The 22,067-nt window shown below is 41.7% G+C and overlaps 1 protein-coding gene across 8 annotated transcripts in view; it reads left to right on the top strand.

Annotated features, from left to right (window-relative positions):
• The window catches only part of adgrl3.1 (adhesion G protein-coupled receptor L3.1), a 623,227-nt gene extending 603,145 nt beyond the window's left edge, over positions 1–20,082 (top strand). For 4 of the 8 annotated variants that reach the window (XM_055632233.1, XM_055632235.1, XM_055632237.1 and 1 more), the window contains 2 exons: positions 13,067–13,195; positions 18,027–20,082. In XM_055632233.1, coding sequence (XP_055488208.1) covers positions 13,067–13,195; positions 18,027–18,829 — 932 coding nt within the window. In that variant the 3' untranslated portion in view covers positions 18,830–20,082. Of the gene's footprint in view, positions 1–13,066; positions 13,196–14,520; positions 14,573–18,026 lie in introns of all 8 variants that reach the window. The other 4 variants (XM_055632238.1, XM_055632239.1, XM_055632240.1 and 1 more) reach the window with 3 other exon arrangements.
• Positions 20,083–22,067: the final 1,985 nt, after the last annotated feature.

Raw genomic sequence — 22,067 nt, 5'->3', positions numbered from 1 at the left:
CTTACACAGTGAATGGTAGGGTTCTGGGGAGTGTTGTGGAGCAGAGGCATCTAGGAGTGCAGATGCATAGTTCCTTGAATGTTGAGTCGCAGGTAGATATGGTGGTCAAAAAGGCATTTGGCACATTGGCCTTTATCAGTCAGAATATTGAGTATAGAAGTTGGGAGGTCATCTTGCAGTTGTATATGACGTTGGTGAGGCCACAATTAGGGTACTGTGTTCAGTTCTGGGAACCATGTTATAGGAAAGATGTTGCAAGCTGGAAAGGGTACAGAGAAGATTTACAAGGATGGTGCCAGGGCTAGAGGGTCTGAGCTATAGTGAGAGGTTGAGTAGGTTGGGTCTCTATTCCTTGCAGCGCAGGAGTATGAGGGGTGATCTTATTGAGGTGTATAAAATCATGAGCGGAATAGGTCGGGTAGATGCACAGAGTCTCTTGCCCAGAGTAGGTAAATCAAGGACCAGAGGACATAGGTTTAACCCGAAGGGGGAAAGATTTAATAGGGATCTGAGGGGTACCGTTTTCACAAAAATGATGGTGGAACAAAATGCCAGAGGAGGTAATTGAGGCAGGGACCATCCCAACTTTTAAGAAACAGTTAGACGTTACATGGATAGGACAGAATTTTAGGCATATGGACCAAACGCGGGCAGGTGGGACTAGTGTAGCTGGGACATGTTGGCTGGCGTGGGCCAGCTGGGTTGAAGGGCCTATTTCCACACTGTATCACTCCATGACTATGATTATGAGGTGGAACTAGTGTATTTGGGATATGTCGGTCGGTACGGGCAAGTTGGGCCGAAGGGCTTGTTTCCGTGCTGTACGACTATATGACTCTAAATTGTTTGATCTACCATTTGAAGGATAATTGTTTTGTCAGTAGCATCTGTCCAGTTTTCCTTTGTTAATTATATTTTCTTGATATGAGTAAAGGAAAGGATAAAAGTATAGTGCCAGATATAATCTGCAATTTTCCCAGGGAACTTGTGGTCCCCCTGCTACTTGGCCCTCACTGCATGGAGCAATACTGCAAGCTCCAAATGTAAGCCAAAATGGTAGGGAGATTTTAGTTTTGACTATTTGGCACTGGGTTTCTCTGGGAATTGGCTGGATAGCAAACATTAAAATGTGCCTCGCAAGCAGAATGAGTTTTGTTAATTGGCATGAGAAACCTGGAATCATTCAAAGTAGAGAGCAGTCCCTTCAGGATTTAGACTCTGACCTTAGCACGCATAGCACTAGTTTTCCCTCACCAAGCCAAGTTTGAATTTATTTGAGGATATTATTTCCTAAATTCTCTATTCCCAGGATTGATGTGTAATTAGCAAATGTTTGCAGAAGTGTGATACGCCATATAAATCATACGTGGCGCAGATGTACTTTATGCTAAATGATCAGACCATTAAATAGCAACACAAAGCTCCACAATCCAGATCTACTGCAATCAATCTTTGGGTTTAGAGAAGAAAATTCAGCAACACCTTTAATGTTTTTTTTGAGTATCTTACTGTAACTTGTTGATGTTTAAAGACTCATCAAAGGGGAATAATAAAAACACACATTATGTTCGCTATACATTGCATGTTAAATAAATCAACACTTCAATTAAAATGGCAATGGAGGATGGAAATAGATGACACCAAGTGGTGCATGGAGAATCATCAATTGGGCAGCCATGGTGGCACTGCGGTAGAGTTGCTGCCTTACAGTGTTTGCAGCGCCTGAGACCCAGGTTTAATCCTGACCACGGGTGCTGTCGGTACGGCATTTGTACGTTCACCCCGTGACCATGTGCGTTTGCTCCGAGATCTTCGGTTTCCTCCCGCGCTCCAAAAGCTTACAGGTTTGTAGGTTAATTGGGTTGGTGTATCTGTAAATTTTCCCTTGTGTGCAGGATAGTGTTAATGTGCAGCGGTCGGTGCGGAATCAGTGGGCCGAAAAGCCTGTTTCTGCACTGTATCTCTAAACTAAACTAATAATCAATGGGCAGCCAATCATTGCTTTATTGGTGGATAATAAGATGCTAGTTACACAGATAACAGTTCATACAATGGTTTTGGCTGCTGCGCATCAAATTAGCTTTTAGCTTTCTAAAGGTGTTGGTATGCCGTATCATCATAAAAAAAATAGATATGCACATAAAAAGCTGGAGTAACTCAGCGGGACAGGCAGCATCTCTGGAGAGAAGGAATAAGTGACGTTTCGGGTCGAGACCCTTCTTCAGACTCAAAGTTACAGGAAAGGGAAACGAGATACATAGATAATGATCCTACACAGTTCCTTCCTACACATCATTAAAAATAAAAGCACTGGCTGTAACACAATGGCCGTGACCACCAGGAAGCATAGATGCATTATTTTATCCCCAGTAAACCAGTCCCAGAGATCAATTCACTGGATGTTTTCAAGAGAGAATTAGATATAGCCCTTAGGGCTAACGGAATAAAGGGATACGGGGAAAAAACAGGAACGGGGTACTGATTTTGGATGATCAGCCATGATCATATTGAATGGTGGGTGGTGCTGGCTTGAAGGGCCGAATGGCCTCCTCCGACACCTATTTTCTATGTTTCTATGTACATTTTTTTTGGAAGATTTGAGAAGTTAAGTTAAGAGAAGTCGAGAAGTTTGATGACCGTTTTCTGATGGATTCACTTGTTGTTTGAGTTCCATTGTAGCACCTCCACTGTCGATTTCTCCACGAATCTCCCACTTGTTACCTTTGTGAAGTTGGACTTTGCCCTGCATTGTAGAGCACCATAAAACAAGTAAATAATAAATGTGGGCCTGGAAATTCAATCACACATGAAGAACAGAGGAGTATATTGTGAAATATTTATCTGCTTTATTATGAAGCAACATTCACTTTAAGTCCCACCATTGTTTCTGGTAAGGTTTCCCACAGTCTAACAAACCACCTATCTTTTATTTAACATGATAGTGGTGCAGTTACAGCATGAAAGATCACACTGGTGATTTCTCTATTAATTGTCGTCATTGGGATTCATTATGAGACAGCATGGAAACAATATTTCTTAAAATACTTGAAGTGCCTAACTTGGTAGAGACGAGATTCTTAGATGGGGCATTCAGGTCAGCAAGGGTGTGTTGCATAGCTCTATGACTTTAACTGGCAAAGAAACAGTGGCTGGAGCTCATTATTCATATAGCGAAATACATGAAGAGTTAATAAACATTCTTCCAATGATGAAATGTTGGCTTCAAGTCTGTCACCTTTGGTTCCATTTCTCTGGAGTTTAGTTTATTGTCATTTGTACTGAGGTACAGTGAAAAGCTTTTGTTGCGTGCTAACCAGTCAGCGGGAAGACTATACATGATTACCATTGAGCCATTCACAGTGTACAGATATATGATAAACGGAATAATGTTCAGTGGAAGATAAAGTCCAGTAAAGTCTGATTAAAGATAGTCCCAATGCCTCCAATGAGGTAGATGGGAGGTCAGGACCGCTCCCTAGTTGTTGATAGGATAGTTCAGATGCCTGATAACAGCTGGGAAGAAACTGTCCCTGAATCTGGAGGTGTGTATTTTCATACTTTTGTACTTCTTGCCTGATGGGAGAGGGAAGAAGAGGGAGTGACCGGGGTGAGACTGGTCCTTGATTATGCTGGTGGCCTTGCCGAGGCAGTGTGAAGTGTAAATGTAGTCAATGGAAGGGAGGTTGGTTTGTTCAATGGGAACAAAATGCTGGAGTAACTCAGTGGGTCAGGCACCATCTTGAGAGAAAAGGAATAGGTGCGTGGTCAGGTCGAGACCCTTCTTTGGACCCATCTAGCAGTCTGAAGAAGGGTCTCGACTCGAAAAGTCACCTATTCCTTTTCTCCAGAGATTTAGTTACTGCAACATTTTGTGCCTATCTGTGGAGTAAAGCAGCATGTGAAGTTCCTACATATGGTGTCTGTGATGTTTCATTGCTGCGTCCCCAAATCTCTGCAATTGCGTGCGATTTTGGATGGAGCTGTTCCCTACCCATGCTGTGAATCATCCTGATAAATTGTTTTCTATGCTGCATCTGTAGAAGTTGGTGAGAGTTGGTGGAGACATGCCGAACATCCTAAGCCTTCTAAGGAAGTAGAGGCGTTGGTGTGCTTTCTTAGCCATTACTCTGATATGTGTGGTCCAGGACAAGTTGCTGGTGATATTTACTCCTCTGAACTTGAAGCTTTCAACCATATCTACTATGGCACGGTCAATGCTAACCGGCTTACAGTATGAGTACCACTGAGTGTGTGTCTCACATAAGGTGCTTTGATTTCACAGGGAGGGGGTCAATTTTTCAGGATGCAATAATTTACATCTCCCCCCCCCCCCATAATCTATGTGCTTTAAACGTAAACATGTGAGGTTCATGCATCTATGAATTTAAACACTTAAGGGCCTGTCCCACGGGCGTCATTTGCGCGTCATTTACGCTACATCATTTACACATCACGATGCGTGCGTTATGCGCGCATGCATGCATTACGCGCGCATGGCACGTGGTGAGGTGTGGTGGCGTAGGTAGTGATGCACGGTCGCGCGCGGCGCCCCAGGATTTTGGGATTCACAAAATCTTCGCACGCCACCTGCGTGCCACACAAATGACGCCCAAGTGGGACAGGCCCTTTAGGCACGCTGCACTATAGAGCTCCCAGTCGAGCTCATTTCTTCACTGGTGTTCATGCCTGACAGCACCTTTTATTTTGAATATAGAAAGCCTTTTGGAATATTTGGCCAAGGTATTACAGTGTTATTTTTAATCCAAAATTGTGATCCTGATTCCAAACTCTGACTTTTAAAATGTTAAGGTTTTCAGGATGTTCCCTGTGGACTGTCGTTATGATCTGCCTAAAAATAAAGCAAGGTGCAAGACGTGCACTTGCAAACTTAGCAAGATTGATGAATGCAGTAATAGACTCCGGGATGGCAGTTTGATGAAATGGTTGGTTTCTCTTAATTTGCAAACTAAATGCAAAAATAATTGGCTTCATGCTGAAGCTGCAGGTGGAGTGATATACAGCCAAGAATTCCATCCAATGTGCAGACCATCTGAATAGAAAACATGATTTAATATCAAGAAAAAGCAGGTTTTGTAATCTTCTCCCTTGACAGAATTACATCCTTAATTCAAGCCTTTTCAGAAAGGTTGAAAATAGGCACGAAATGAGTGCTAATAAAAAAATCATCGATGTGAAGGTCTGGAATTAGCCCACAAATTTGTCCTAATTGATGATTACTGTGGTTTAACCTTGCCCAGAGATGCGGTACAGTCGCCTGGAGGTTTAGCACTCATGCACTGATGAGAAGTAGTTTTAATGAAATGGTGTTGGTAGGTCTCACTCACCCGGTTCTGTTCAAGGTCAGGTGGACGCTGCCAGACCCACTAGAGTAGAAACACACTTGTGATTTAATAACAAATGTTCACTGAACTTTACTTCTGAAATGGAATCAAGTTTCATAACCAATTTAAACATGCATAATTTTTCTATAATGGATGTTAGTGCATGCAAGAAGAGAGCAGACACAGTTTGGCTGCCTCACAGCACCAGAGACCTGGGTTTGATCATGACGACAGGTGCTGTCTGTATGGAAGTTGTACGTTCTTCCCATGACCTTAGTGGGGTTTCTCCCGGTGCTCCGGTTTCCTCCCACACTTAGTTTTGTAGGTTAATTGGCTTCTGTAAATTGTCCCTAGTGTATTGGATAGGACTAGTGTACGGGCGGTCGTGGTCGGTGTGGACGCGATGGGCCCAGGCTGCATCTCTAAACTAAACTAAAAGATAAATCTACATCTCAGAGGCAGGCTAAGGAAGGCTTGTGGGCTGAGCAATCAAGCAAAGTGGGGAAAGGGAGATTCAATGAACTATAGTTGCTGGTTTACAAAAAAACACAAAAGTGCTGATTTAATTTGGCTGATGAGGCAGCATCTCTGGAGAACATGGAGAGGCGACCAAAGGTTTGAAGAAAGGTTCCAACCTGAAGCGTTACCTATCCAAGTCCTCCAGAGACGTTGCCTGATCCATTGAGTTACTCCAGCACTTTGAGTATTATTTTACCGTGGAGAAAGACTGGACAGAGAGGTCCTTTATCTCAGAAGGGAAGTAACGCACGTCTCTCTTTTGCCCTACTCTTCTGATATACTGGAACGATTCGGCCTGCTCTGCATTCAAAAGGGAGTGGGGAATGCAATTTGTCACTAGCCAGGTAAAAACAATTTCATTTGATTTAAAGATAGAAAATGCTATAAACCCTCACCACATCAGGTAACAGTGAAGTGGAAATTAATTGTAATGTCTGTGTTTTGAATTCTACTTCAGTCATTTAATCTGTTTTCTGAAGCAATTTAGACCAGACAACATCTGTGAATAGAGAAACAGAGTGCATCGCAAGTCACAATCTTTTATCATGAAATTTCTGATGTCCGCTCAGGTTCCTTTGTTAATCTCAGCACCTCTGGAGCAAATGGACTTTTCAGACTGAAGAATGGTCCCAACCCAAAAACATCTCTCCATTTTCTATTGAGATGCTGCCTGACCCGCTGGGTACGCCAGCATTTTGTGTCTATCTTTGGTATAGACAAAGGGTTCTCAACTAGGGGTAAATTTACCCCATTACAATTACCCCCAGGGGGTAAATTTCGCCAACCCAGGGGGTAAATTTGTTGATTCTGGATTTGTACATATTTTTTTCTCATTGACCGACTGTGTTCGGTTCTGTTACATAGAAACATAGAAAATAGGTGCAGGAGTAGGCCATTCGGCCCTTCTAGCCTGCACCGCCATTCAATATGATCATGGCTGATCATCCAACTCAGTATCCCGTACCTGCCTTCTCTCCATACCCCCTGATCCCCTTAGCCACAAGGGCCACATCTAACTCCCTCTTAAATATAGCCAATGAAGTGGCCTCAACTACCTTCTGTGGCAGAGAATTCCAGAGATTCACTACTCTCTGTGTGAAAAATGTTTTCCTCATCTCGGTCCTAAAAGATTTCCCCCTTATCCTTAAACTGTGACCCCTTGTTCTGTTCATCATTAGTTGTTCACAAATAAGTGAAATAAAATTGTTATGTGCTATTAAAGTTGCCAGGGGTAAACGGGGTAGAAAATGTTTGGAACCCCTGGTATAGAAAGTGACTGCTGTTCCATTTTAGTACTAATTTATCCTTTAAGAGATACAAGGAACAAAACGATGCATGACATGGCATCTGTACCCTCAGCCACACCCTCCATATCTGTAACAAAGCCTTCTTATTTCTAAGCTTCAACATCCTTTGCAATAAAGGCTAATGTCCATTTGCCTTTCGAAATCCTGAGCAGATTTCTGTGAGCTAGATGATGTCTTGTCAAAGTGTCCCTATCAGTCCCTTGCTGTGTATCAAAGATCCTCCAGTAGCATTTTGGGAAGCTCCCAATATCCCCAGCTACAACTCATTTAATCTCCTTTAGCCAGTACCAGTCAGAGGCTCTGGTGGGTCATGACCCATCCAACAAACTCTCTTGTGGTCTAATTAATAGACGTTACCAAGCAACTTAAGTGACCATAAACTCCCTCACCATCTTCAGTGTCTGTTCCCAGCTCGCACTTCAGCCCCTTCACGACAATGGCGTCTTGCTCTGAACCTGGTTCAAAGCACCATTGAAAATCACGCCTGCAATCTCATGTTCCACTGGTTTACAAGACAGAGCTGAAGTAAAGACTGCCTTGCCTAGCCAGCATTTTTCAATTCCATCTGAACCTTGTTTAGTTCATATGCTGATAAAGGTCCTATTCACAAAATATATTAGCGGTGACAGTCTTAATATATTTTGTAATCTAAAAAAATGGCTCAATTTATTGCCAATTCTTAACTGCCCTGACACAGATACTGGGCTGCTCTCTTCGTGACTTGAGGACATCATACTCATGGAGAGAGACAAGACAAGAGATAAGAGGCAGCACGGTGATGCAGCGGTAGAGGCACTGCCTTACAGTGCTTTCAGCGCCAGAGATGCGGGTTTGATCTCGACTACGGGTGCTGTCCCTATGGAGTTTGTACGTTCTCCCCATGACCGAGTGGGTTTTCTCCGAGATCTTTGGTTTCCTCCCACACTCCAAAGACGTACAGGTTTGTAGGTTAATTGGCTTTGTAAATTGTCCCCAGTGTGTGTAGGGTAGTGCTAATATGCGGGGATGGCTGGTTGGCGCTGGCTCGATGGGCTGAAGGTCCTGTTTCCGCACTATCTCTAAATTAAACTTTAAAAAAATTAAACACTGCAGATGCCGAAAACCTGAGCAAAAAACAAAGTTCTGGAGGAATTTGACGGATCAGGCAGCATCTGTGGAGTTGAATGGACAGATAATGTTTTGGGTCGAGACTCTCCTTCTGACATTGTATCTGTGATGGCCTTCAGATTAAGGCCTTAACTTGGCCACTTTTTTGTGGGGGTCTTGACAGGACAGAATATATTAAATGTTTTAAGTAGCTTGTCAGAGTAATGTTGAAATGAAATTTCACGTGGCTGGGAGATCTATAACAAGGATTAGTATGGGTTGATTAGTACGGGTGTCAGGGATTATGGGGGAAAGGCATGAAAATAGGGTTAAAAGTGAGAGATAGATCAGGCATAATTAAATGGCAGAATAGACTTGATGGGCCGAATGTCCTAATTCTGCTCCTATCACTTTTGAAGGACCCAAATTTTCTCTTAGGAAATAGGCAGTGGAAACATCTGAGATATTTTTTAGGGTTGGACACTCCAAGGATTAATGTTTTGTATCACAGCTATTTACAAATACATTGAGGAGAATGCAAAGCGGTTGCAAGCAGTTAGCTGAATGGGCAAGAGGATAGTAGATGGAGTATAATGTTTGGAAACAGAATGTTCTCAGCCTTGGAAGGAAGCCAATGAACATTTTATTTATAAAGGTGAAAGATGAGAATATTCAGAAACATCTGATTATCCTTTCATGTCAACCACAGAAATTGAACCTGCCGGTTACTTTTTTGAAGAAATAACCAACAAGGTTGAAGAGGGCAAGGCCGTAGAAGAGTTCATATGAACTTGACCAAGGTCTTTGATAAGATTTTGCATGGAAGGCTGCTTTGGAATTGGATAGCCGATGAACAAGGGAGAGCTAGCTGTCTGGATAGAGAATTGGCTTCATGTAAAGAAGTAGAGGGTGATGATGGAAGGTTGTTTTTTCGACTGGAGGCCTCAAGGATTGATGCTGGGACGATTGCTGCTTGTGGTTTTTACCAACAATGTGGATGATAATGTGAAAGACAAGATTAGTGAGTTTGCAGATGACAGTAAAGTGGGCTAAGAGTGAAGATGGTTTGCAAAAATCACAGCAGGATCTTGATCAGCTGGGCAAGTGGGCTGAGGGAATGGCTAATGGAGTTTAATGCAGATAAGTGCAAGATGTTGCAATTTGGGAAGTTAAAGCAAGGTAGGACCTTCACAATGAATGGTAGGTCCCTGGGGTGTATTGTAGAGCAGAGGAATCTAGGGGTAGGTAAGATACATAGGATGTGGAATAAAACTTGTGTATGGGCATCACTGGTCAGCGCAGACTTGGTGAACCAAAGGGCCCGTTTCCACGCTGCATCTCTAAACTGAACTAAAGCTGGCTCTATGCAATTTCATCCCTCAATTTATTAGTGGTGTAAAGTTCAAAGTGTATGAGCCTTTATCAATTTAATTTTGCAAACCCATAAAAATATGCAAAATGTATGGAAGAAGTCTTTTAGGCATGGCCAGTTGGCACTAAACTGTTCTAGTGAAATTTACATTACCTATCTATATTTCACTGGAACTTGTTTAAATACAGCACTCCAAACTCAAATGTTATCACTTGTCTAATTTACCCATGATTTAAGTTGAATATTCTTCACCGTTTTGAATACAAACAATAATAGATTTGATTGAGCCAGTTATTTTGATCTAAACCTGATAAGATTGAAAAGATAAGTGCGTAGGTTTTTTGAAGCAGTATAGATGTGTAGCACTATCTAATGAAGTATCTCATAAAGGAGTAATGGATTTTGTGAAGATTCTATTTAATGAATTATAAATACCATACACGATATTGATTTCCATAGACAGCTATTCTTATCTGAATAGTCATATTTTCATTAAATTAAATTGCATAGCAAGGCGGCACAACAGTAGAGTTACTGCCGTACAGCGCAAGAAACCTTTGATCCCATTTGATCCGAATTGCGGGTGTTGTCTGTAAGGAGTTTGTACATTCTCCCCGTGACCAGCGTGGGTTTTCTCTGAGATCTTCGGTTTCCTCCCACACTCCAAAGACGTGCAGGTTTGTAGGTTAACTGGCTTTGGTATAAATGTCCCTAGTGTGTGTAGGATAGTGTTAATGTGTGGGAGTCGCTGGTCGGTGCGGACTCGGTGGGCCGAAGGACCTGTTTCCGTGCTGTATCTCTAAACTAAAATTCATGGAAGTTATGGGATAATTTTAGTTGTTCTCAAATGAAAGTCACGGATAAAGTCGTAACAGACCTTCATAGTGCGTGTTCTCTCCCACAGATAGTTGTCCTCTTGCTTTTATTTTGAATTAAATTGCCCCTTTAACAAATACTGCCTTCAACATTCAGTATTTGCTGCCAGGCCAAGGTCACGATGCACTGAACCATGGTTAATACCATTATTCTCTCTTAACTGATACCAACAGTCTTTGTTATTACCAGACTATTTTTAGTTTTAATAAATATTCATCGTTGTTAACTGATTTTTTTTCTCTCTCTCAGTGAGTGGCTTCATGGTCTGAAAAATAAAACCCAGATCAATAAATAAACCTGGTTTCACTAAATGGCAAAGTCCAATGCAAGTGCTTGGTTGACATTTTATTTTGAAGCATTGGGTCTGATTTTGTCAGTGCATATAATAGTCTGTTGCCACATCCACTTTCCCTTTGTCCTGATGCCACTGAGTGAATAGGAAATTGGGTCACATGGTTCCTGGCACAGAACTTGAGTGTTATTGCAAGTATCAATGCACTAATGGGCATCAAGAGGTGGCGTGCTGCACTGTGGAGTCCTAACATTTTATATAATCAGTTCTATTTCTGACCGATTCAGAATTCAGAGTTAATCTGGAACTACAATGGGGAAATTGAAAACCAGAGGTCGTAGGTTTAAGGTGAGGGGGGAAAGATTTAATAGGAACCTGAGGAGTAACTTATTAACACAAAGGATGGTGGGTGTATGGAACGAGCTACCAGAGGTGGTAGTTAAGGCAGGTACCATCACAACATTTAAGAAACATCTAGACAGGTACATGGATGGGAGAGCAGAGCTGCCAAGTAGTACGTATTGTCCGTATTTTGTACGGATATGCGATCAGAATACGGATGTACGGATTTGCTTTGTAAAATACGGATTTGTTTTAAATCGGCCCGACTTCCTGTTTCATCTTGCTGCTAAAAAAATGCAAGGTTATAAAAAATCATACTGTACCTCTAAAAATTATAGCAGATTAAACCTATTAGTATTTTAAATTTCAAGATCTGGATGATTATTTTTGTAAGCTTTGAACTGCCTGTCCCGCTACAGGTTTAAACAGCGCTGTCAGTTTAATGCGTGGGAATTCAAACAAACAGCGCTATGGGTTCTAAAAATAGCGCTCCCTGCTGGAACGTTATTGCTTTTACACAAAGCGCTATGGGCTTTACACTATGGCCACAGCGCTATGGGTCACAGACTGTTAGGGGAGGGAGAGAGGGAGAAGAGAGAGGGAGGGAATAAGAGAGGGAGGGAGGGGAAAAAGGAAGGAGAGAGGGAGGAAGAGGTCTGGGAGCAGAGAGAAAGCGATGAGAGAGGGGAGAGGGGGAGGGGGAGGGAGAGAGGGGGGGGAGAGGGAGAGGAAGGGAGAGACGGAGAGAGAGAGATGGAGGGGAGAGGGAGAAGAAAAATAGAGGAAGGAGGGAGAGAGAGTGAGGGAGGGAGGGGGTGCTTCGAAAATGCATCATCATCTGGTGCTAAAAGCAGGAAGCCACCGTTCAAACAGCAGTATACAATGAGATGGCAATGAACGCACTGTCAAGTAAGGTGCGTAGAAGAAATGTCAATTCGAAACAAAGTTATGCATTATTGTACTCTTACATGGGTATGACTGCACATAAAAAACAGCACTTTTTTTCAGCGTGTAAAAATACTTCAGCAAAATACTGATTTTCCGGTACTAGAATACTGAAATGCTCTGACAAAAGTTGGCAGCTCTGGGATAAGTTTAGAAGGATATGGACCAAATGCAGGCAGGTGGGACAAATGTAGATGGGGCACGTTGGTCGGTGTGAACAAGTTGGGCCGAAGGGCCTGTTTCCAAGCTGTATCACTCTATGACTCTACAAAGCACATTCTACATATTACATTCAGTTTCTGTCAGATCTCTACAGGAAATCTCTTTGTTTTTATTAGAGATGATCCTGGGAAAGTATCTGGAATGATCAACTCTGAAACACTGTTTATCCCTGTCATCGTCAATCTGAGTACAATAATGATTGTCTGCTTATTTGCTAAGGTTGCCTGGCTGCCGATTCACTGTTTGACCTTCTACTGTTGCTTTTCTCCTCACTCCCTTGCAAGTCCATGTTTCTTCCATGACGTGTCTCTCAACTGAGTTTCCATTCTGGGATAATTGAAGTGATAAACAATGCAAGCCTTTTAAGCTGTTGCTACAAATTGGAATGGGAATGATTAAAGTTAGGAGAATGAAAATCGGTCGGATTGCAAGTTACTCTTTTTATTGGAGGCTTGATGTTACTATGTACCTGAGGGTAAATCTAAGGAATTGAAGTAATAACCGTCGGAATATATTAGTTTTACAGAGTAGGTTCTAAAGAAAAACAACATTTGTCATGTTCTGCAATCTGTAGATGGATTACAATGTCAAAAGCATTTGTTAACTTTGTAAATCTCAACATTTCGGGCCGAGTTGTATTCAGCTTGTTGTTTAATATTGTGACTGCAATTTTTGCCATTAAGAATTTTTTTATTTTTTTTATACATTTGCCTGATTGATCTTTTTTTCTTTGTTTGTCTTTTTTTCCGTCTGGCTGCTGCAGGGGCCATGGCTAATCATCTAATAACCAATGCTCTGCTTCGTCCTCATGGCACTAACAATCCCTATAACACATTGCTTGGGGACTCCGCAGTCTATAACAACCCCTCAGTCAGCATGTACAACACGCAAGGTGTGCTCCTCAAAAACGTTTTGCTAAGCTTACAATGCTATACCCGGTTGCTGTGGAGGCTGTATACCTAAGCATGAGTTCAATGAAAAAAAACTTTCAACAAAATATTTAAGTTTCAAAATGAACTCTCTTTTATTAAGACTGAATATGATCTTGTGTTGCTGAATGTATTGATTTTTCACTAATTATTGATTCACTTGCTTTGGGTGAAAAGATTAATTTGCTTCTTGATTTGAAGCTGTAAACTGCGCCCTCACCAGTTTACCAATATACAGTTAACCCTCGTTCAAGATTGTAAAAAACTCAAATGTGTCTTTAACCAAGAAATATTCTGCTGTCTCCTGATTGAACCTGCAACGTTCATCCACGATTTCAAACTGTTTTTTGGTCCTCCTAATCATTTTGTAATAAGGGGGCTTGACTGTGTATAGATGGTGATACATGCAACTTTTTTTGTCTTTGTATGCGTGTGTTTTTAAATTTCAAGCCAAGTTGCTTTCGGATGTATGCAGAGAAAGCCAGTGGAAAATATGCCAATTTTTAATGAAGCTACCAATTTAATCATCTAATCAACAAATTAGAACATGTGGAAAAGAGCTTCACAAAACTACTAACAAAGTTTAACAATCTGCATGATCTGCAACACTGGTGTGATGCGACTGAATTAAAAGACGTAGTTGCAATAAGTTTGGATGGTTTTGTACAGCCTCTACAGGCCAACCAAAGGGGTCTTGTGTTTTGCAACACTTTCACCAGCACAGATGCAAATTTATCCCACGATGTTGCACTGTTTAAATAATTGCTAATTAACCAAACCAAAACGATGTCAAGCCTCAAAGATAGACTCAAAGCTGGAATAACTCAGCGGATCAGGCAGCATCTCTGGAGAAAAGGAATAGGTGACGTTTTGGGTCGAAACCTTTCTTCAGACTGCCTGACCCACTGAGTTACTCCAGCATTTTGTTTTTCTTCGGTGTAAACCAGCATCTGCAATTGCTTCCAACACACAATTTCAAGTCTGATCCCTGATTTGATTACAATGAGCCGGTGAAAGGGTTGCTTTCTTTGAAATGGTTTTCCAAAATATGGATGGGTGGTTTCTGAGCTGAATGGTTTAAAAACAGGCTGTTGTCATTTAAATTGTGCAAATGTTTGTTTCCAGCTTTAGAAGTGTTTAAAGTAACTGGATTATGTGCGGTGAAGTTGGGATTTGTTAGATATTTTCTTGCATACCATCAATCTATTTGTTTTAATTCATGTTTCTTCTACTGTCGCTGTATGCTTACTTGTGTTTTTTCTTTCCTTTTCTTCATGCTGTCCTTTAGAGCCCTACAGAGAGACAAGTATGGGAGTAAAACTAAACATTGCATATCAAATGTAATTTCTTTAGTTACCATTCTCTTCCAGCCAAACATAGGTGATAATTGTGGTTTAACTTTAGTTGATCAAGAAGATATTTTTTAAACTGCAGAAATGTTTACAGTTGTATTTTTTAGGTAGCTTTCCAGTGAATCTTTGCATCCATACTTATTGAGATGAATTACAATAAATTTGATTGAGTGATTTAAAAAAAAATCCAACACAGGGATGTAACTCATTCAGAATCTAGCTTGCCCCCTAAATGTATGTTTAATGTTAAGGGTTTCCACGCTGTCCATTTTACTGTCTCAGCGGATAATTTCATGATCAAAATGGGCATCTACTGCCCATGACATTGGAAACAATTGAGACCCTGCTGAAATTAATTAAAAGCAATTTGACTTGCTTTCCCCATTTTGTCCAATGTCCTTGTGTTAAGATTTGGCACTGTAATCCTCCATGAGGGCATAAGCCTGGACCCCAACACACACTGGTTTCAAGTTAAGTTTTACACCGGTCCTGCAATCTTCAGGATGATGGTGCATCTGCTTTGAACACTTCCACGAGCCTGCAAAAAAAAAGGACCTGGATAGAACTAAATTTCAATTAAACTCGCTTTCCTTGAGTGAGAAATTCTGCATGTTCACCTTTAATCCACAATGCTAATGCATGCAGTGTGCCCTGCGCACAGTGAACATGTTACCTATTTACTTTTTGATTCACAAAGTGCTTGGTGACCATGCATGGGGAAAGACCGTTAGATGGTCGCTTAAAGCCCTCAGGTATGGACGAAGTGGAGAGAGAATAATTAAACGTATCAAATTTTGTGATAGTTACTGAACACTGGAGAGATCAATGTTTTCACCAAGGAAGCAAAACGAATTATATTTGTCTACCTACATTGATCGGTCTGTTATTACATTAATCTAAGGTGTGAAACATATTTGGAAGAAGTCCCTATGCAACCTATTAATAGCGTAATGAGTAATCTTCAGTAGAAACTGCTTTCATTGATAGATTATCTCATTTATTTTTATTTGAATTTGAAAACACTTACCTTCAGTTGTGCTAACTGGAACCATTTTGTATTTTTCTTAAATGGATGGTCTTGCTGTTGCTATTTTTTCAAGTTGGCTTTTGTAACTATATTTACATGCACCATTGTGCTGCTTAAATTGTCTGTGCTTCATGTGTCCAGTTAGATGTACAACAATTCTTTGGAATCTTAAGTAATCAATACAATAGTTGAACTGAAAAATTCCAAAATTCCTGAATTGTAAATTTAAGCTTTAACCTCATTTTGACACATCCATGTAGTTAGTTCTCCCTGTTTGCTTGTTACCATCTTTAATAAATATGAATTAGATTTTCTCAATAAATTCACAATTCAATAGAAATGTGCAATATTGGGCCTTTATTATCCTCAATTGACTTTAGTTTTAGTTGTGTTTTAGTTTTAGAGATACAACGTGGAAAAAGGCCCTTTGTCCCCCACCCACTCACCCCCTCCCCCTCCGAGTCCGTGCCGACCAGCAATCCACTAACACTACACTATCCCATTATCCCGCACACTAACACTACACTATCCCACACATACTAGGGGCAATTTACAATTTACCACAGCCAATTAACCTATAAACCTGTACATCTTTGGAGTGTGGGAGAAAACAGAGTGCCCAAAGAAAACCCATGCAGGTCGCGCGGAGAACATACAAACTCTGCAGACAGCACCCGCAGTCAGGATCGAACCTGTAAAGCAGCAACTCTACTGCTGCGCCATCATGCTGCCCCTTTCTATTCTCATTTATCATATGGTAATGTATTTGTAAAGTAATGATAATTCAAATTTCCACTTTATCCAAATAATACCTCATAAAGCATCTTATAGTTTAACTTCTTAAGCGTATAATTTAATCTGTTGGTATTCCATGTCTTAAAATGGGGTCTGCAATTTCAAATGGTGAATACTGCAGCTCAACAAAGAAGCTGTTATAAATTAGTAGATTCCGAAAACATGGCCATTTAATTAATAATTTGTGAGATTTTCTCACTTGATCCAGACCCATCTTGGGATGTGATTCTGATAAACCAATGACATATCATGATGTATTTTATATCACTAAATTAGATTCTTGGATTCAGTGATTGGGCTTTGCCTCTTGGTTACCAATTGAATACAGGAATGTGACGAAAGTCAGACTGAACACCATTCTCATGCATTAGCTTTATATTCTTCAATACTCTTGTGCAATAAATATGTATCCGTCATATTCCAGCACCAATCAACATTTTACATAGAACATAGGGAAGTACAGCACAAGGCCAGGCCCTTCGACCAACAATGTCTGTGCCAAACATGGTGCCAAGACCATCACTTATCCACCTGCACATAACCCAAATTCCTCCATTCCCTACGTATCCAAGTGTATATCCAAAAAGTTGTTTAAATGCCACTAACGTATCTCTTTCTACCATCACCCCCGGCAGCACATTCCAGACACTCGCTGCTCTTTGTGTAAAACAAACTTGTCCAGCACATCTCCTTTAAGCTTTGCCCCTCTCATCTTCAAGCTATGCCCCCTTGTACTTGATTTTTCCATCCTCGGTAAAAAATATTCTGACTTATCTACCCTATCTATGCCGTTCATTTTGGTTGAAAACATTCAAGGATTTTATGGTAATTAGTAAGTAAAAAAATGTGCCCTGAACTCCATGTTAAATATTTGGCTCATATTTCTTGACTGCATCCAGTTGTTAAAGAAATGATTCCCACCAAAATGTTTCCCATGTTTTCCCTTCCTTGTCTATTAATGTGACGATTGCACCTATGTTCTGGTGTACATCTTTCCTGAGCACTCTAAATGACCCTATGATTATCATACATTCATTTTTTATAGCCATGCATAAGACTATAAGACATATGAGCAGAGTTAGACCATTCAGCCCATCCAGTCCACTCCACCATTCAATCCTAACCAATCTATATCACCTTCTCAATCCCATTTTGCTACCTTATCTACTTAACCTTGCTAATCAAGAAACATAGAAAATAGGTGCACATTTGTCGGCCATTCGGCCTTTGCTCAGCACCGCCACTCAATATAATATGGCTGATCATCCAAAATCAGTACCCCTTTCCTGCTTTTTCCTCATATCCCTTGATTCCGTTAGCCCAAAGCAAAATGTAACTCTCTTGAAAGCTTTTGAATCTTCGCTTTAAAAGTACCCATTGACTTGGCCTCCACAGCCATCTTTGGCAATGAGCTCCACAGATTCACCACCCTCCGGCTAAAGAGAAGTAATGCTCGATATTGATTGCTGAAGAATTTGAATAAATTGTTGTACAATTATTATTCTTGTCTGTATGATCTTTAATCTGTCGCCCAAGATTGTGTGAACTCCCTTCCTCCCTATGAGGCAGCAACTGACATGTGCAGTAATGGTTAATGTGTTTCTTGGTCTTCTCTTCCAGAGGTGTTGCTGAACAATGCCAGGGATACAACTGTCATGGATACTCTACCACTGAATGGTAACCATGGCAACAGCTACAGCATTGCCAGTGGAGAATACCTGAGCGACTGCGTGCAAATTATCGACCGTGGCTACAACCACAACGAGACAGCCCTGGAGAAAAAGATCCTGAAAGAACTCACTTCCAACTACATCCCCTCCTATCTCAACAACCACGAGCGTGCCAACGAACAGAACCGGAACCTCATGAACAAGCTGGTGAACAACATTGGGAACGGCAGCGAGGACGACGCAGTCGTTCTCGACGACGCTGCCTCGTTCAACCACGACGAGAGCCTTGGACTGGAGCTTATCCGCGAGGAGTCGGACGCCCCCCTGTTGCCGCAGAGGGCGCATTCGGTCGAGGGCCACCAGGCCCAACATTACCCCAGCCGGAGGAGGATCCCTCAGGATCACAGTGAGAGCTTTTTTCCTTTGTTAACCAACGAGCACACGCAAGAACTGCAGTCGCCCAACAGGGATTCTCTGTACACCAGTATGCCTGCTTTGGCAGGTGTGCCCATGGCAGATGGTAGCGCCCCCCAGACCCAAAGCGCTGCCCCACCAACCAAAAGTAGCGAGGGTGATGACGTGTATTATAAAAGTATGCCGAATCTGGGCTCCAAGAACCATGAACAGCAACTTCTCAATTACTACCAGCTGGGACGTGGAAGCAGTGATGGATTTATAGTTCCTCCCAACAAAGAATGCTCCTCGCCTGAAGGGAATTCAAAGGGACCATCGCACTTGGTCACCAGTCTATAGGGGAAAACGGACTAACCCTGGACACCTTGTTCTGGTCTCCCAGACGCAAGTGAAAAAGATCTGTGTATGCTTGAATCTAAATGCTGTTCATATACTGCTGAACTACTTTGAGATGTTTTTATTCAGACCAACCTAGCAAGGCACTACAGGGGAAGCAGATGATAAAATAAATAGTCTGTTTTAAGGCAAAAACTAAAATAAAATATTATTGAACTGATTGAGAGGGTTGGACGTGTATATTGAAATGGCATTCGGTTTTGCTTCCTTCAATAATGCAAAGTTTTTATCCTTTTTTCCCTTGTGTCTATTTTCTCAAGGACTTCTAACTGAAGCTTGGTGTAGGTCAGTGTCCGCTGCCCTGGTGCAAGGCTAAGGATTGCTTTCTTTTTTTTTTCCTCTCTTTTTTGTTTTTATTTTCACTGTATATCAATTGTGGTCGTCTTTCACAGCGTAGATGAGTCGCAGTGGGAAGAGCTGCGGAACTCCTCCGATTTAAAGGAACCTGTCCAAATCTCCAAGAAAGGGAACTATTCGAATCATATGCTAGACACATGTTTATGTTTTGCTGTAATAATTCTGATTATAAAACTAATGATGAGAATTTTGAGAGAGAAAAAAAAAATCTATGTACAGACACTCAGCATTGCACATATAATGTAGTATGCTCCCCCCCCCCCCCCCCCCCCCCCCCTCTGAATTTATATCCCTGTTGGTGTAGTGAACAAGACAGTTTCTGTTGTGCTGGTCTTGCAAGTTTTGTCTTGCCAGTAGGAGCAGTGTTTTCCCCCCATAACTCTTTCTGTTGAGCTTTTATTTGTCCTGGCAGTTCCTCCGAAGAACACGATTTATAAAGCTCATTTTGATAGTGAGGTGATCACAACTACTAAGAGAAGAAAAAAAAGACGTTTTTTAAAAACTGTTTTAGGTTTTTTTTTCTCTCGCTGTGTATTTTGAAGTGAAGTCATGTTTTTTTGCCAACAAAAAAAAAAATTAAAAACTTTAGAATTTACAGCAGGTACATTTTTGTTTACAATGCACTATGTTATTTCCTAAATGTGTTCAAGCAACAAAGGTCCACAACGGGAGCAAGGCACTCTGTTAGACACCAAGGATTCTTGGTAGAAAATAGTGGAACTCATGCATGTGGAGAAATAAAAAGTAGAAACATTTTTGTGTTAAAACTAGTCAAAGCACTAGGCACTTGTACCGTGGTGGTAAAAATATTGACTTATTAAAATGAAAGTTATTTTGAAGTGAAAAAAGATGAATTCTCTATCTTTTTTTTCCTCTCGTTCCCTCGCAGGAAATTTATTTATTTGGTATTAATTAGCTGACACGGGCATCCCTTCAGTAATGACCTTAGCACAATTTGTCATTCTTTTTTTTAATTTATGATCCATTTTGTATGGTTTTCAAGTTGAATGCCCTCATTACTAATACGTGTTGTAAAGTGGCTCTTGTTTCCCAACAAATAAATCACTGATTACAGATTTACAAAATCTGAGTTGGCTGAAGGTGATTTTCGTTTCTACCTGGTGATCAGCATGAACTCTGTTGGATGGGTTACCAACAATCTCTCTGCCTCTTCTAAGCCAACGTCTTTTGTTGTTTGGCCGTGGCAGGCTATGGGGGGGGGGGGGGGGGTGAAGGGGCATGTTAAATCTTACGTATGTTAAAATTCAATGAAAGAAAACTAGCCACGGGCAAGATTACATGATGCAGCAGCTCCTAAAAGGACTGTTCTGTGCTTCATTGATCATTGTAGAGAATCCACAGCAAACTCGCTCAACAATGCTGCTGTATTCAGATCCATGCTCAAAACAGTGCTGCTGGCAATGCCTCCCCCTGTGATGGGTATCTTTTAGAACCGATCCATTATTTTCCATTGATGGGTAGAAACATTTCTGGCCAGGAGATAGAGATTGCAAGTCTTGTAGATCAAGATTTGGGCGGCACAGTTGGCAAAACCACTGCGTTTGTGGCGCCAGAGACTAGGGTTAGACAATAGACAATTGGTGCAGGAGTAGGCCATTCGGCCCTTCGAGCCAGCACCGCCATTCAATGTGATCATGGCAGGTCATCCACAATCAGTACTGCGTTCCTGCTTTCTCCCCATATCCCCTGACTCCGCAATCTTTAAGAGCCCTCTCTCTTGAAAGTATCCAGAGAACCGGCCTCCACCACATTCTGAGGCAGAGAATTCCACAGATTCACAACTCTGTGAGAAAAAGTGTCTCTTTGTCTCCGTTCTAAATGATTACCCCTTATTCTTAAACTGTGGCCCCTGGTTCTGGACTTCCCCAACATCGAGAACATGTTTCCTGCCTCCAGCGTGTCCAAACCCTTAATAATCTTATATGTTTCAATAAGATCCCATCTCATCATTTTAAACTCCAGAGTATACAAACCCAGCCTCTCCATCTCTCAGCATATGACAATCCCACCATCCCGGGAATTAGCCCTGTATAACTATGCTGCAAGAATATCCTTCCTCTAATTGGGGGACCCAAACTGCACACAATTCTCCAGGTGTGGTCTCACTAGTGCCCTATACATCTGCAGAAGGACCTCTTTGCTCCTATACTCAACTCCTCTTGTTGTAAAGGCCAACATGCCATTCACTTTCTTCACAGCCTGCTGTACCTTCATGACGGTTCAATTCTGACCTCAGTTACTGGACATATTAGAGTTGTGCACATTTGCCTGTGCCCGTAGGGGTCCTTTGATTTCTTTCCACGTCCCAAACACATGCAGGCATGTAGATTACTTGGCCGTTGTAATCGCCCCTCAAGTGGTAGTGAGTGCAAGTGAGGCAGCACGGTGGCGCAGCGGTAGAGTTGCTGCCTTACAGCACCAGAGACCCGGTTCAATCCCGACTACGGGTGCTGTCTGCAGGGAGTTTGTAGGTTCTCCTTGTGACAGGCATGGGTTTTGTCCATATGCTCCGGTTTCCCCCCACACGCCAAAACCAAAAAGGTTTGTAGGTTAATTGGCTTTGGCAAGTTGTAAAATTGTCTCCGGATGTAGGTCAATGTACGGGGTGATTATTGGTCGACGCAGATTTGGTGGGTTGTAGTGCCTGTTCTGTGGTGTATCTCTAAATTCCAACCAGGGGGTGGGGGGGAAGGGGTAGAAATTGATAGGAATGAGAGGAGAATAAAACAAATAGGATGAATGCAGGAGTAAATGGGTGATTGATGGTGGGCATGGACCCGGTGGGCCGATCGGCATGTTTCCA

Source organism: Leucoraja erinacea, chromosome 3 (genome assembly GCF_028641065.1).
Source record: "Leucoraja erinacea ecotype New England chromosome 3, Leri_hhj_1, whole genome shotgun sequence".
Lineage (NCBI taxonomy): Eukaryota > Metazoa > Chordata > Chondrichthyes > Rajiformes > Rajidae > Leucoraja > Leucoraja erinaceus.
Note: the sequence above shows the minus strand (reverse complement) of the source record. Positions and strands in the feature narration are given on the sequence as shown.